This window comes from Choloepus didactylus, chromosome 9, assembly GCF_015220235.1.
Source record: "Choloepus didactylus isolate mChoDid1 chromosome 9, mChoDid1.pri, whole genome shotgun sequence".
NCBI classification, from domain to species: Eukaryota; Metazoa; Chordata; class Mammalia; order Pilosa; family Megalonychidae; genus Choloepus; species Choloepus didactylus.
Genome location: NC_051315.1, coordinates 59,256,990 through 59,273,661, shown reverse-complemented (window position 1 = coordinate 59,273,661; position 16,672 = coordinate 59,256,990). Strand labels below are relative to the sequence as shown.

Here is a 16,672-nt window from a genome sequence, read left to right as displayed (position 1 = left end):
GATATACAAATGGTCAATAGCTATATGGAAAACAAATAAAACTGAATTCATTCCTTATGCCATACACCATGATTAACTCCAAACGGATTAACAATCTAAATAGAAAAATTGAAATCCATAGAAACCATAGAAGAAAACATGAGTGAATTCCTTTATAAACAGGAAATGAGGAAAAGTCTAACTATGATAAAAGATTAACAAATATTGACAACATTAAAAAAATCTTTTGCATAGCAAAACCCAAAAAACAAAAACAGCATAAAGAACAACAACAACAAAAAAAACATGCATTTGACAATCTAGTAAAATACATTTGCAGCTTATATCACAATGGGCTAATATCTATATTACAGTAACAGGTCCTAAAAATGGAGAGGAAAAAGACCTACAATTGTTTTTTTTTAAAGGGCAACAGATTAGAGAGTTCATAAAAAAAGGAAAAAATAAATAAATGGAAATGGCCATTAAATATAAGAAAATAAGCTGAACCTCATTCACCATAAGAGAAATAAATGCAAATTAAAATGACACTGGATACTATTTCTAATGTATTGGTTTGGCAAAAATCCTAAAGTGACAACATACTCTGTTGGCCAGGCTGTGAGTTAACAGCACTCTTTGATACTGCTGGTAGGAATACAAAATGATTAAAAAAAAAAGTCTATGGAGAGAGGTTCAGCAATATATAACTAAATTACAGATATATCTACCTACTTAGCAATTCCATTTCTAGGAACCTATCCCAAAGATATGAGGTGACATATGTACCCAATGCTATTTATTGCATCATTATACATAATTGCAAAATACTAGAAACAACCCAAATATCCATCAAAAGGGAATGGTTTAATAAAATACAGTGTATCTACATAGTGCAGTCCTATGCAGCTTAAACAGGAATGAAGAATCTCTCTACCTACTGCTATGGAGTAATTATCAGCATTTATTGTTAAATGAAAAGAGAAAAATACAAGAACAGTTTTATAGAATGGTACTCTTCAAATTAAAAACGGAGGGCGGATGGAAAAATATGTACATTTATTTTTATATAAACATTTATTTTGAATAACAAATAATAAAAGGATACATATATCAAAAACTAATAAAGTGTAAGGGGGTGACTGGAAAGGGGAAAAGAGACAGGAATGGAAGCAAGATGTCTCTGAATTTACCATGCTACATAGTTTTTACTTGGAAAAATATGCTTTATATAATTAAAAAGAAATTAATTAAAAGGGAAAAAGATCATCTTTAAAAATTGAGTGGGGAAAAAAGAACCAAAACAAATGAGCCTAACTACACATCAAGCTAATGGCATAACCACACCAGAAAAAAAATTACTTCAAGTGACTTAAAAACATAGTATTTTGATTATATACCCTTAGTGCTACGTATTTTAGTGTTACAAAAAGGACTTACGATTAGTAGTAATTTTGGTATCTTTTTTTAATAATAATTGTAGGTATACTTCAGGTTATGCAAATGTTACTATCAATAGGAACCAAGATTTTCAGAAAACAAGAGAAAAAAGATGCAAATAACAATCTTATGTTTACATTAGAAACAACAGTATTACTCAATATTTTTTCTCCTTAAAAAAATATTTCCTAATCTTGTCCACTGAAATGGCCTAGAAGCAATAATAATCCAGTAGTTATGAACACTCTTCAATACCCAGATGGTGGTCTCTAACTATCATTTCCCATTTAAAAGAAACTTCATAGATTCCAGGTCTGGAGTAGGAAAATGTACAAGATGAACCTGGGTCAACTTGTCCCAGAAAACAAGAATATTATCAAAGTCTATATGGCTCATGTCAAAAATACAAAACAGATAACATGAAGGGATTCTGACTAGTCTGAAATAAGGTAGTTTGCATTCAAAAGAAGGATGACTGCAATGGTTGAAACACATCCAATATAGATATCTATGAGTTCATAAAACAACGAACCAACAATAATTTACTGGTTGCCGCTGGAAGTTGCCAGAACATCAAATTCAACTTATTACTTTGAAAATTTTTAAATTAGGAAAGAGTCAAGCATTCATCCTGCCAAACTATATTTCAGAGTAATCAAATAGTAGATACAGGATAGTTCTTTTTTATAGAAAAATTCCAGCTAATAAACTAGAAGGAATGATTTTTTTTTTTCTTTTAAATCACTATTTTGCAGCACCTAATGAAATACTCTATTGAAGGCAGTAGTCGCTAACACCATTATGTGAAAGGCTGATGGGGAACTTTATAATGGAGGGATCAGATAAAACTACCTGAACCCAATGACCAATTCTGACATAAAAAGAGGGACAATCAGCCAGTATGTACCTCTATTTAAATATTTTATCTATACAAAACCAGTGGGAATTTTAAAAGATTTTTATGCAATTTTTACAGAGTATAATGTTAAACTGTTTTCAATCTGTATTCTATATTAGTGTTTCATAAAGAAAATGTTAAAAATTCATGCATTTATAAAGAAATTCTAATCCTATTTTTGTACTTAACTATTTTTCAAAAATAGTTTTAAGTGACTTTAATTTTTCAAGAATACTTACCGTGAATTCATCTCCTCTATTAATTGAGTGAGTTTTCTCCAGGGATTATATTCTGAATCAATGCTATAAAGCCGCATGTGCAAGGCTAAAACATGGAACAACTGATCTAAATAAATCGGAGAAAAGGCAGTTAGAAAGGTCACTCAATTCTTGAGAACAAAATTATGTCAAAATTTCTAGTTAATTCACAAAGAAATCTGTTTCCTATTATAATTCACCAAGTTCAAGTAACATCTACTTCATGTTCTCTTTTAAGCTAAACATGAAATATGAAATATGTTCCTAAATAATGTCTACTAGAATCTGGACTGTTGTTATGCTTCCTCTTAATAGGAATGGTTTGTTTTCTGCATTTTCTGTTCCAGACCTTGACCTTACTTTTCCTTGACATCATGTTGCAGCCTTGCCAACTAGTGATTTCTCTTTGTTGTGGTTCCTTCATAACCAAAATTTACTGTTATCTATAATACTCTACCCTCACAGAGAAACCTCAAATAAAGTGTTCACTTTATTCAAGGTAGCTTTAGAAACATCAAATTATTAGCCATGCTTAGATTTACACAATAGATGGTTTATAATCAAATGGCAAGGCAAAAATCTTTTGTGAACATGAATTATTACTTCTACTTTAAGTCTAAATTTTTAAAACATTAGTTTTTCCTAAACCATGTAATTTAAAACATAATTTTGAAAATTAGTAAATATTTGTTAAAGATCTGTCTGCCTCATTGAGTAGAATTTTAAGCTACCTGTAGAAGAAAACTTCAAAAGTACAGTAATATATACACAGCATAGAACTGATACTATACAAATTTAATATTTTAACCCTAAAATTAAAAATGAATCCAGTACCCAGATTTCAGATGAATTTAAGATATTCCTTTTTCTATTAAGATTTATTCACACACCATACAATCATCCAAAGTAAACAATCAATTGTTCACATTACCATCATATAGTTTTTCATTTATCACCCCAATCTATTTTTTAAACATTTTCCTTGTACCAGAAAAAGTGAAAATAAGAATTAAAAAAAAAAGAATAAAAAAAGAACACCCAAATCATCCCCCCATCTCCTGCCCTATTTTTCCTTTACTTTTTTTGCCCCCATTTTTCTACTCATCCATCCATACACTGGATAAAGGGGAGTGTGATCCACAAGGCTTTCACAATCAAATTGTCACCCCTTGTAAGCTACAATGTTATACCTATGTCTTCAAGCTTCAAGGCTACTGGGTTGTAGTTTGATAGTTTCAGATATTCATTAAAACTTAAAAAGAGTTATCTATTATTGTGCATAAGAATGCCCACCAGAGTGACCTCTCAACTCCATTTGAAATCTCAGCCACTGAAACTTTATTTCATTTCATTTCACATCCCCCTTTTGGTAAAGAAGATGTTCTCAATCCCACGATGCTGGGTCCAGATTCCTCCCTGGGGACTCACATTCTGCGTTGCCAGGGAGATTTACACCCCTAAGTGTCAGATCCCACGTAGGGGGGAGGGCAGTGATTTCACCTGCCAAGTTGGCTTAGCTAGAGAGAGAGGACCACATCTGAGCAACAAAGAGGGATTCAGGGGGAGACTCTTAGGCACAATTATAAGCAGTCCTAGTCTCTCCTTTGCAGTAACAGGCTTCTTGAGGGCAAGTCCCGTGACAGAGGGTTCAGCACATCAAACTGTCAGTCCTCAATGTTTGTGAGAACATCAGCAACCATCCAGGTGAGGAAGCCCAACAACTCTGCATTTTCCCCCAGCTCCTCAGGGGTGCTCTGCATATTTTTTTTTTAAATTAACTTTATCAAAAAATCTTTAAAAAAGCAGACAATAAAAAAAAAAATTCAAATAAAACCAAAACAAAGAAATAAGAAAAAACAAATAACCTAAAATAACTACATTACTTCCAACATGTTCCTACTCTACCCCAAGAAAATATAGACTATAACCCAACAAAGGAATAAGAAAAAAAGATAACCTAAGGTAACTACATTTCTGTGAACTTGTTCCTACCATACCCATCAGAAATTAACAAACCTTAGTCATTCCCGAGCATTCCCAGAACGTTAAATTTACCCACAATAACTTTTCTGTTCTTATTAGGTTATCGTCCCCTCCTCACTATTTGCTCTCTATCGCTAGGTCTCCTACATTCTACATTATAAACCATTTATTTTACATTTTTCAGTGTTCACATTAATGATAACATATAATATTTCTCTTTTTGTGCCTGGCTTATTTGGCTCCGCATTATGTCTTCAAGGTTCATCCATGTTGTCATAAGTTTCACGACATTGTTCTTTCTTACTGCCACGTAGTATTCCATTGTGTGTATATACCACATTTTGTTTATCCACTCATCTATTGAGGACATTTGGGTTGTTTCCATCTATTGAGGACATTTGGGTTGTTTCCATCTCTTGGCAATTGTGAATATTGGCTGCTATGAACACTGGCATGCAGATATCTGTTTGTGTCACTGCTTTCAGATCTTCCGGGTATATACTGAGAAGTGCAATTGCTGGATCGAAGGGTAACTCTGTATCTAGTTTTCTAAGGAGCTGCCAGACTGTCTTCCAGAGTGGCTGAACCGTTATACAGTCCCACCAATAATAAATGAGAATTCCAATTTCTCCACATCCTCTCCAGCATTTGTAGTTACCTGTTTGTTTAATGGCAGCCATTCTAATTAGTGTCAGATGGTATCTCATTGTGGTCTTAATTTGCATCTCCCTAATAGCTAGTTAAGATATTCTTTTTTAAGAACAAAACAAAAACAATAAATGGAAATGCAATGTTGTCTATACATAACAGGTAATTTCTTAATCTTTGATTTTTTAAGCATTTTTAATATTTGTGAAATATTGCAACCTGTCCCATTTTAAACTATGTTCAGAGTTAAGTATCAGTTTTATTAGACCCAGTATAATTGGGGGAAAATATAGTTAAGAGAGTCTTGCAGAAATGACAAAGACTAAACTTAAAAATGTTGCATATATACTAACATTCACATTCTAATCTACCTTTTTAATTTAATATTTTTTGAGTGTCAGGAAACTAAGGATTCCATTCTTTTTTTAACACCAATATAAACACCACACTTTTTATAAATATCCTCAAAAGGGAAGTTTTAGTGTAGGAATAACATGATGAAAGATATATTATTAACTTATTTTTATTGTATTATGCATAAGGAGACTGTTTTTACTAAGTTGATTCATAATTTACAATAAAAAGGGCTTTAAAAATCAAAACTTAAAAGTGTTTAAAAGACGAAATTTTTCTAGCAGAAGTATATTAAGATTAACTTAAGTTACAAGGTGGAGAGTTTTGCATTTTTTTTATATAATAGATGTTAACTGGATCAAAGCTTTTTAATATCTCCTTTCATGATGAAGGTCAATAATCCACAAATTTCACTGATTTAATCTAAAACACAGAAGTCGGAATTTTACTAACCTATTTTGTATTAAAACCATGGCCAGCAAAGAAATAATACTGCAATCCACCTATTTTCCTAGCCCCTACCATGATTAAAGAATTACAAAATGTAAGATTTCCTCTTATATTTGAGTGAATGAGACCAGTGTCTATGTAAACTTCCAAGGTAAAACCTGGTAGTCATCCTTTCCACATACTTGCCCTTCATATCCAACTGACCACCAATCACTAATCCTATTGGTTCTGCCTCTTTTGATCCATCCTCTTCTCTTCCATGCCACCATCACATTATTTTTCACTTGGATTACTCAGCAGAATTCCTGCTCAGCTCTATATCTTTTGTTTCACCACCTTCCAATCCCTCTAAATAATATATCTACCTACATTTATCTCATAACTGATTGGAGAACCACTGAACTAATAGAGGCCAAATTCCTTGAAATGGTATAGAAAGCCCTTCGTGGTATAGCACCTGTCTTCTTTTTCAGGTTTATTTCTTATTTCAGACTATTCCTTCCTTCCTCCCTTTCCCTTCCCAACTATTCTCCCCAATATGTTATGCTGTCTCATTCTGTCTCTGTGTGATTTGCAGTCTCAGTCTAGAACAGTACCTTAACTGTCCTCCAGGCATATGAGATGCTTCTTTCAAGAGACAGTTCAAGGGTCAACTCTGGAAGGTTTTCTGTGATACCTCAGATAGTTCTGATCAGCCCTTGCTTTGTGCATCCTTCATACCTTGAGTTAACTCTATTTTAGCACTTCTTATATCTCCCTATAAATACTTTTCATGCTTTCTTCTCCTATTAAATAGTGAGATATCTTTGAAGAAGACAGTTGTGACTTTTCATCTTTGTACCTCATACGCTAGCACAGTGCTTGGCATGTAGTCAAGTATTAAAAAAGATAAAAAGTATGGTGAATATGATAGGAATAAATTCACAACCCTAAAAAAATGCAATATAAACATAAAATTAATGATGTTTTTATACTTTTCATTTTCTGTCATAATGACATACTGGCTCAGTAACCAAAAAGTAGGCCAATTAATCAGCCCTAATTTCATTGCCCCAGAAGAGAATGACCTCTCAATTCTAACTACTAAAGCTGTGCTTGACCTACTTGCTTCTATCATCTTCTTTCTTGTGCTGGTTGCTGTGACAACTCACCTGAGACACAAAATTCTATTTTCTGAAATACCTAACCAAATCCTTCACAACTGAGACAAGTCTATGGTATAATAATGTGCTTAATCACAAGGCAGACACATCATTACTAAAACTAATAATACTGAAAGATCTGTTTGTCCTTAAGAAAACCTATGATTTAATTACGAAAACCCTCAGCTAGAACAAAAAAAGTAAGATTTAACAATTCCTTCTATTTTTAGCAACATTATGATTAAGGTAACTACCAAAAAATCTATAAAATAAAACCTAATTTCAAATTTATTGTACAATTAAGAGTTTTACATGTATGTATTTGTGTACCAAACATACAACACACATTTACAGATACACTGAAGAAACACTATTATGCCAATTTTTATGACCTCAGGGAAATAAAGAAAACTGAAATCCAAAAGTGTCATATACTAAAATCTTTCAAAAGAGCTTTTGAAACTTAAGTTCACTGAGCTCAGTACTAGCTTGGAAATTCTGTGTCTCTGTCAGTTATTTCTAAACATGTAAGAAATCTAAAGCTGGTAAGTTATTTCTTACTCAAACTGGTCATAAGGCATGACATATTAAAGAGAAGAGTTATCCTAAAGAATTTTATAAACTTACAAATCTTAAATTGTACCACTGTTAAAATGTACCTAAGGTAAACTTACCTGGGTCTGCATTTCCAGATGATTCAAGATTTCACTCACAAGTCTAATCATCATGGGCTAAATAATAGTAGAAGAAATCTCAAGTAGCTAAAAGACTATAAGAGAAAAAAATCTCAATTTCTCTGTAACTGAATAACAAAAGCAAGGAAATGGCTCTGACTCACTTATCCTAAGGTGAATGTAGTAGATGTGAGTGTACACCTCCTACAGCACAGCCAGCTTCCCTCGGTTCCTCTGTACACCTCTGAGAAATGAGCACTGGAGAGATGGGAAAGGGGGATCCTGAGTGTGGTCTGGGAGCAAGTCTAAGAGGAAGGGAAGATCAGTAGTTCTGGTTCCCAAGAGACAGGAGGTTCATGCTATCGAGTGAAAGGGAGCTGTCTCATCTCTTCTTATTTCACTCCTAGCCATTCCAGGCAAAGGCACAGGGGAAAGTTGCATTATAATAGGAATTTAAAAGGGTTAGGGGACAAGTTTAATAAGTATAACATAACACAACACAACATATCACATCACATAACAAACATAACAAAATAACATGATATTATATGTAAAATACTTTAGTTCATATACCTAATACCATTCGATCAATACATTAACCATGTTAGCACAGGTATCATCATCCCCATTTCCACAATAAGATAAAAAGTTAGGTGACTTGGGGAGGAGCTAAGATGGCGGCATAGAGAGGAGTGGAAGACTGTTAGTCCCCCCCCAGAACAATTCATAAATGACCAAAAAACTAGTAAATAACCTGGAATAACTGCAGGGAGAAAACATGACTGTCCTCATCATCCACCAACCTGAATTGGGAGGAATGCCCGAGATCACAGTATAAAATCTGTAAGTATAACTATGGACCTGCGCTGAGAGCTGAGAGCCCCTGCCTCACGGAAGCCTCGCAGTGCTAGAGAGCAGCACTCTCTCAGCTCAGCTCCAACTGGGGTTTTAATGTTAACTGATCAATACAGACAGCAAATCCTCAACAAGCAGACAGAGGCTTTTGGTGACAACTGACTTTGGGAGAGTCAGGGGACATATCTGTCTCAGGACAGGGAGCCCAGAGGATCGGGTGCTATCTCTGGCTGACAGGTGAACCTGGGAGCTTTTCTGTCCCTTTCTCTCTCTGTGGAGAAAACCTCAGCCATTTTAAAATCAAAACACTTTGATCAGCAGAGTCAGAGAAACAAAGAACTTATTGATATGCAACTGACCTCTCTGGAGGGGGCACAGCTTCCCAAGAGGAAAGGGAGGGGCCCAGCGCTACTGCCTGCCTTTCCAGAACCAGACCCCAAAGCCTGTTGGAGGAGAGCCACAGGCCACACCCTCTTACACCAGCCAGTGACAGGCTGACAGCTGCACCTGCCAGGCAGAAAAGCACGGGTGTATCAATCCTCTAAGAAAAACCATCAGGGAAACCAGATAATGAATATTTCCTTCTTCTGTGACCTGAGCCTGTTCTTGTCTGGGAAAACCTGACTGGGGTCGTCTAGGAGGTCAGATGCCTAGACAACAGAAAACTACAACCTACACTAAGAAAAACGAAGCTATGGCCCAGTCAAAGAAACAAACGTACACTTCAACTGAGATACAGGAATTTAAACAACTAATGCTAAATCGATTCAAAAAGTTTAGAGAATATTTCGCAAAAGAGATAGAGGCTGTAAAGAAAACACTGGGCATACATAACGCAGAAATCAAAAGTTCAAAAAAAAAAACTAGTAGAATCTATGGAAATGAAAGGCACAACACAAGAGATGAAAGACACAATGGAAACATACAAGAGCAGATCTCAAGAGGCAGAAGAAAACACTCAAGAACTGGGGAACAAAACACCTGAAAGCCTACACGCAAAGGAGCAGATGGAGAAAAGAATGAAAAAATATGAGCAACGTCTCCAGGAACTTAAGGATGAAACAAAGTACAATAATGTATGTATCATTACAGAAGGAGAAGAAAAGGGAAAAGGGGCAGAGGCAATAATAGAGGAAATAATCAATGAAAATTTCCCATCTCTTATGAAAGACATAAAATTACAGATCCAAGAAGCGCAGCGTACTCCAAACAGAATAGATCTGAATAGGCCTTTGCCAAGACACTTAATAATCAGATTATCAAATGTCAAAGACAAAGAGAGAATCCTGAAAGCAGCAATTGAAAAGCAATCCATCACATACAAAGGAAGCTTAATAAGACTATGTGCGGATCTCTCAGCAGAAACCACGGAGGCAAGAAGGAAGTGGTGTGATATATTTAAGATATTGAAAGAGAAAAACCGCCAACCAAGAATCCTATATCCGGCAAAGCTGTCCTTCAAATATGAGGGAGAGCTCAAAATATTTTCCAACAAACAGACAATGAAAGACTTTGTGAACAAGACACCTGCCCTACAGGAAATACTAAAGGGAGCACTACAGAGTGACAGGAGAAGACAGGAGTGTGTGGTTTGGAACACAATTTTGGGAGATGGTAGCACAGCGATGTAAGTATACTGAACAAAGATAACTATGAATACGGTTGAGAGAGGAAGGTTGGGAGCATGTGAGACACCAGAAGAAAGGAGGAAAGATAAAGAATGGGACTGTGTAACTTGGTGAAACCTAGGGTGTTCAACAATTGTGATAAAATGTACAAATATGTTCTTTTACGAGGGAGAACAAGCAAACATCAACCTTGCGAGGTGTTAAAAATGGGGAGGCATTGGGCGAGGGATGCAATCAACGTAAACTAGAGACTGTAACTAACAGAATCATTGTATTATGCTTCCTTTAATGTAACAAAGGCGATATACCAAGGTAAATGCAGATAAGAGGCAGGGATGGGGGAGGCATGTTAGACACTTGACATTGGTGGTGTTGTCTGACTCTTTACTTTGATTTAAGGTTACTTTTCCTTTGGCTACTTCCTAGCTGTCATTTTTTTTTCCTCTTTCTTTTGCCTCTCTACCTTCTTTGACTCTCCCTCCTGCCTTATGGAAGAAATGTAGATGCCCTTACATAGACAGTGGTGAAGGTGGTGAACACATAAATATGTGACCATACAGAGAACCATTGATGGAATGTATGGTGTGTGAACAAAACCATCTTAAAAAAAAAAAAAAAAAGGGTTGATGACAAAACCCCAAGGGCAATATACCGAGTAAAAAAAGCCAGACACATAAGGACAAATATTGCAGGATGTCACTGGTAAGAACTAATTATAATATGTAAACTCATAGACATGAGTTATAAGGTACCAAAATATAGGATGAGGCTTAAGAATGCAGAGCGGTTGCTTAATATGAGCAGAATGTTCAACTAGGATGAACTTAAATGTTTGGAACTGAACAGAGGTGTCGGTAGCAAGATGTGAGAATAACTAACAGTGCCGAATGGCATGTGAATGAGGTGGAAAGGGGAAGCTCAGAGTCATATATGTCACCAGAAGGAAAGTTGGAGGTCAAAAGATGGGAATGTATAAAATTGAATCCTGGGGAGGAACCTAAGATGGCGACTAGGTGAGACAGAGAAAAAAACACCTCCATGGAAAACACTAGATAAAAAACCAGAAAGGACCCAGAACACCACTTCCAGAGTAGCACCAGCTGGACAAGTTCTGCTAAAGCCACAGGGAACGTGCGTTTGGTGAAACCAGGAGTCTGCATTCTGAAACGAGTGAATGAGTCGGCTGAATCCCTCGGCCATGCTGCGGTGTGGGTAAATGGTGGGTTGGCGTTTAAAAAAAAAAAAAAAAAAAAGAAGCACGGGAACAGCTGCAGATAAGACAGGAGCGGTCTGGACTAACACCTCAGTGTCTGGGGTGGAGGATACCCCTTCCCACATCCACTGCTGATTGTCTTGGGTCCAGGGGAGCAAAGGGGAGACACACGACTTGCAGGCATCTCCCCAGCAGATGGGGCTACTCCTGCCCGGGGCCGTACACACAGCACAGAGCCAAGCCAAGAAACCCAGCCTGACAGGGAGTCTTTCCCGCAGCACCACTCACATGACACAATATCGGCCGTGGACAGTGGCCTTGAATACACCCACGGCTGATTGTCCCGGAGCTGTGAGAGCGGAGCTGTGTGAAAGGGGGAAGTTAATGCGTCCCATTCAACCATCTTTGAAGCGGGCTGGGAACGCTCCTACGCAGCTCGGTGGCCCAGGGCTTCCCTGGAGGCCGGCGCTCACTTGTGACGTGGCACGGCCCTCCCCGCCTCAGCAGAGGTCCCGGAAAAGCACAGCAGGGAGGGGGGAACTGCTCGGAAATCCCAGGGAACCTACGCCAATACCAAGGACTTTTGTGTCAGTAGCAGAGAACAGCCTTAAATCTCTGGGAACACCTGGGAGGTATGATTATTAAACCTGCCCTTCCTCCCTAACCACTCAGGCACATGCCCCTCATTGAGGGCAGACAGCACCGGCAACACACCCAAATTAAGTGCACCAATTGGACCCCAAAAGAATCAGATCCCCACACACCACAAAGTTGGGGAATCTGACTTGAGGGGAATAAGTGACTCATGGACACCATCTGCTGGTTAGTTAGAGAAAGTGTATGTCACCAAGCTGCAATTCTAACAAATTAAAGATCAAGTAAAGCAAATGCCAAGAGGCCAAAACCAACAGAAAATCTTAAAGCATATGATAAAATCAGACGACATGGAGAACCCGAACCCAAACACTCAAATCAAAAGATCCGAAGACACACAGTTCCTGGCAGAATTAATCAAAGAACTACAGACAGGCAATGAGAGCATGGCCTCAATACAATAGTATTGGTCTTTATATTTACCATGTGATCTTTACTGGAAATATTTGAGGGAGAGCTTAAATTTTTCACAAACAAATGCTGAGGGAGTTTGCTAATAGAAGACCTGCCCTACTTCAGATACTAAAGCGAGCCCTACCGACAGAGAAACAAAGAAATGAGAGAGAGATATAGAGACTTTTAACAGACATATATCGAATATTACATCCCAGGTCACTGGGACACACATTCTTCACTAGTGATCATGGATCTTTCTCCAGAATGGACTGTATGCGGGGACATAAAAACAAGCCTCAATAAAATAAAAAATTAAAAAATGAATTTGTTCAAAGCACATTCTCTGACCACAATGAAATACAGATAGAAGTCAATAACCATCAGAGACTTGGAGAATTCACAAACACCTAAAGGATAAAAATGAGGGGGAGATGAAAACATTCCCAGATAATCAAAAGCTGAGGGACTTCATCACCAGTAGATCAGTCCTAAGCAGGCTGAAAGGAAGGGACACTAAACAACTGACTGACTAAGTAGTGACTACTCAGCAGCCACCATGGAGGCGAGAAGGCAGTGGCATGACATATTTAAAATTGTGAGAGAGAAAAATTTCCAACCAAGAATCTTCATCCAGCAAAGCTCTCCTTCAAATTTGAAGGAGAGCTTAAATTTTTCACAGAAAAACAAATGCTGAGAGATTTTGCTAATAAAAGACCTGACCTACTTCAGATACTAAAGGGAGCCCTACCAACAGAGAAACAAAAAAGGAGAGAGAGATATGGAGAAAAGTTCAGTACTAAAGAGATTCAATATTGGTTCATTAAAGAACAATAAGAGAGAGAGGGAAAAATATACGATAAACATAAACCAAAGGATAGGATGGCTGATTCAAGAAATGCCTTCACAGTAATAACGTTGAATGTAAATGGATTAAACTCCCCAATTAAAAGATATAGATTGGCAAAATGGATAAAAAAATATCAACCATCAATGTTACATACAAGAGACTCATCTTAGACACAGGGACACAAAGAAACTGAAAGTGAAAGATGGCAAAAATATTTCATGTAAGCTACAGCCAAAAGAAAGCAGGAGTAGCAATATTAATCTCAGATAAAATAGACTTTAAATGCAAGGATGTTATGAGAAACAAAGAAGGCCACTACATACTAAGAAAAGGGGCAATTCACCAAGAAATAACAATCATAAATGTTTATGCACCCAATCATGGTGCCACAAAATACATGAGACAAACACTGGCAAAACTAAAGGAAGCAATGGATGTTTCCGCAATAACTGTGGAAGACTTCAACATATCACTCTCTCCTATAGATAGATCAACTACACAGAAGACCAATAAGGAAACTGAAAACCTAAACAATCTGATAAACGAATTTGATTTAACAGACATATATAGAACATTACATCCCAAATCACCAGGATACACATTCTTCTCCAGTGATTACGGAACTTTCTCCAGAATAGACCATAGGCTGGGACATAAAACAAGCCTCAATAAATTTAAAAAATTTGAAATTATTCAAGGCACATTCTCTGATGACAATGGAATACAATTAGAAGTCAATAACCATCAGAGACTTAGAAAATTCACAAACACCTGGAGGTTAAACAACACACTCCTAAAATAAATGGTTTATAATGTAGAATGTAGGGGAACTAGCAATAGAGAGCAATTAATGAAGGGGGAACGATAACCAGTAAGAACAGATAAGCTATCGTGGGTAAATTTAATATTCTGGGAATGCCCAGGAATGACTATGGTTTGTTAATTTCTGATGGGTATGGTAGGAACAAGCTCACAGAAATGGAGATTCCCTTATAACATTAAGGTTGAACATCTTTTTATATATTTGTGAGCAATTTGGATATCCTGCTTTACGAAGTGCCCATTTTTCTAATAGGTTTTATGTCTTCCTATTATTGATATGAAAGACTTATTTTTATATTTCTGTATATAAGTTTTTTTTTAATGAATTATATGTGTTGCAGATGTTATTTCCCAAACTAATATTGCTTTTCAGTTTCTTAATGGAATTTTTGTAACTATAACCTCTTAATGTGAATGTACTCCAGTTTGATCCTATGATTAGTGTGTTAAAATAATTTTAAGGAGCTGGTGGAGAATGCAGGGATGTTGGGCTTCCCCGCCTCGATGGTTGCTGATGTGTTCATAGACATAGGGGACTGATGGTTTAATGGACTGAGCCCTCTACCACAGGACTTGCCCTTGGCAACACTGTGGCTGCAAAGGAGAGGCTAGGTCTGCCCATAATTGTGCCTAAGAGCCTCCTCCCAAATGCCTCTTTGTTGCTCAGATGTGGCCCTCTCTCTCTAGCTAAGCCAACTTGGCAGGTGAAATCACCACCCTCCCCACTACGTGGGATCTGACACCCAGGGGAATCAATCTCCCTGGCAACGTGGAATATGACTCCTGGGGAGGAATCTAGACCTGGCATCGTGGGATGGAGCATATCTTCTTGACCAAAAGGGGGATGTGAAAGGAAATGAAATAAGCTTCAGTGGCAGAGAGATTCCAAAAGGAGCCGAGAGGTCGCTCTGGTGGGCACTCATACACACAATACAGACAACCATTTTTAGGTTCTAATGAATTGGAATAGCTAGCAGTAAATACCTGAAACTATTAAACTACAACCCAGAACCCATGAATCTTGTGGACGATTGTATAAAAATGTAGCTTATGAGTGGTGACAATGTGACTGGGAAAGCCATATGGACCACACTCCCCTTTGTCCAGTTTATGGATGAATGAGTAGAAAAATGGGAGAAGAAAAAAAAAACAAAAAACTCAGTCATCTTTTTTTCTTTAATTGTTCTTTTTCACTTTAATTTTTATTCTTATTATTTTTGTGTGTGTGGTAATGAAAATGTCAAAAATTAATTTTGGTGATGAATGCACAACTATATACTGGTACTGTAAACAACTGAATGTACACTTTGTTTTGTATGACTGCATGGTATGTGACTATATCTCAATAAAAACGAATTAAAAAAAACAAAGAAAGAAAGAAGAAAGAGATAAAATCAAACCCCTAACTGCACACTTGGAGGAATTAGAAAAAGAATGACAAATTAACCAAAATGCAAGCAGAAGTAGATATCCCAAATGGCCACAGTATGCCATGCCCTTACCAAAAGTAGTCCCCAAATACCTAAGTCCCTACCTGAGATTCTATAAAAGATTCACTCACTAAGTTTTATCTTTGAGAAACTTAAATCCACCAGAGTGTTCCTATGCCAGACAAGTCCTAAAACCCAGAAGCAACAGCCTCTTTAAGAACAACAATCAAATGCAGCCCCTTTCCTCATATCAACAAGTTAGGATGGTCACTGCCTAGACACCCCTGAAAATGGAGGAAGAGAGTAAGTGAGAGGAAGGGGTAGCAACAAACAAGATAAGATCTAACAAAGGTCAATGAATACTGAAACTTTATATAAATATATATTTAGATGCTAGGGTGTTTGAATAGGTTGAAGGAGGTAAATGACATTGTGGAACATAACCTATAACGTCCTTTGAAATTTGCTTTATAGCTGCTCATTGAATTGTGCTTTGAAAGTCTTCACCTTTATGTGTATACCTTATGTTGCATAATAAGGAAAGAATTGAAACTGTGGAACTGTAACCCATAACAATTTTCGAAATTGCCTGTATAACTACTTGTTGAGCTGCGCATTGAAAGTAGACACCTTTCTCTATGTATGATATATTTTACAATAATGGAAATCGCTGAAGTTGTAAAATTGTGACCCATGACATTCTTTGAAATTTGCCCTTTAACTGCTTGTTAAATCATACTTTATCATTGTTATATATATGTATGTTAAAGTTCATAATAAAAAATGCATTAAAAAAACAAGCAGAAGGAAAGATATAACAAAGATTAGAGCAGAAATAAATGAAATTGAAAAAAAAAAGAGAATTAAAAGAAACCAAAGTTGGTTCTTTGAAAAGATGAACAAAATTGGCAAACCCTTAGCTAACCTGACAAAGAAAAAAAAGAGAAGATACAAATAAATAAAATCAGAAATGAGGGGGGTGACATTACTAGTGACCCCCAC

The 16,672-nt window shown here is 36.7% G+C and overlaps 1 protein-coding gene across 4 annotated transcripts in view; it reads right to left on the bottom strand.

Annotated features, from left to right (window-relative positions):
- Positions 1-16,672, bottom strand: part of UBR3 (ubiquitin protein ligase E3 component n-recognin 3) — a 364,711-nt gene that overhangs the window by 60,154 nt on the left and 287,885 nt on the right. For all 4 annotated transcript variants that reach the window (XM_037850484.1, XM_037850488.1, XM_037850485.1 and 1 more), the window contains exon 31: positions 2,557-2,662. In XM_037850484.1, the coding sequence (XP_037706412.1) occupies positions 2,557-2,662 (106 nt within the window). The remainder of the gene's footprint in view (positions 1-2,556; positions 2,663-16,672) is intronic.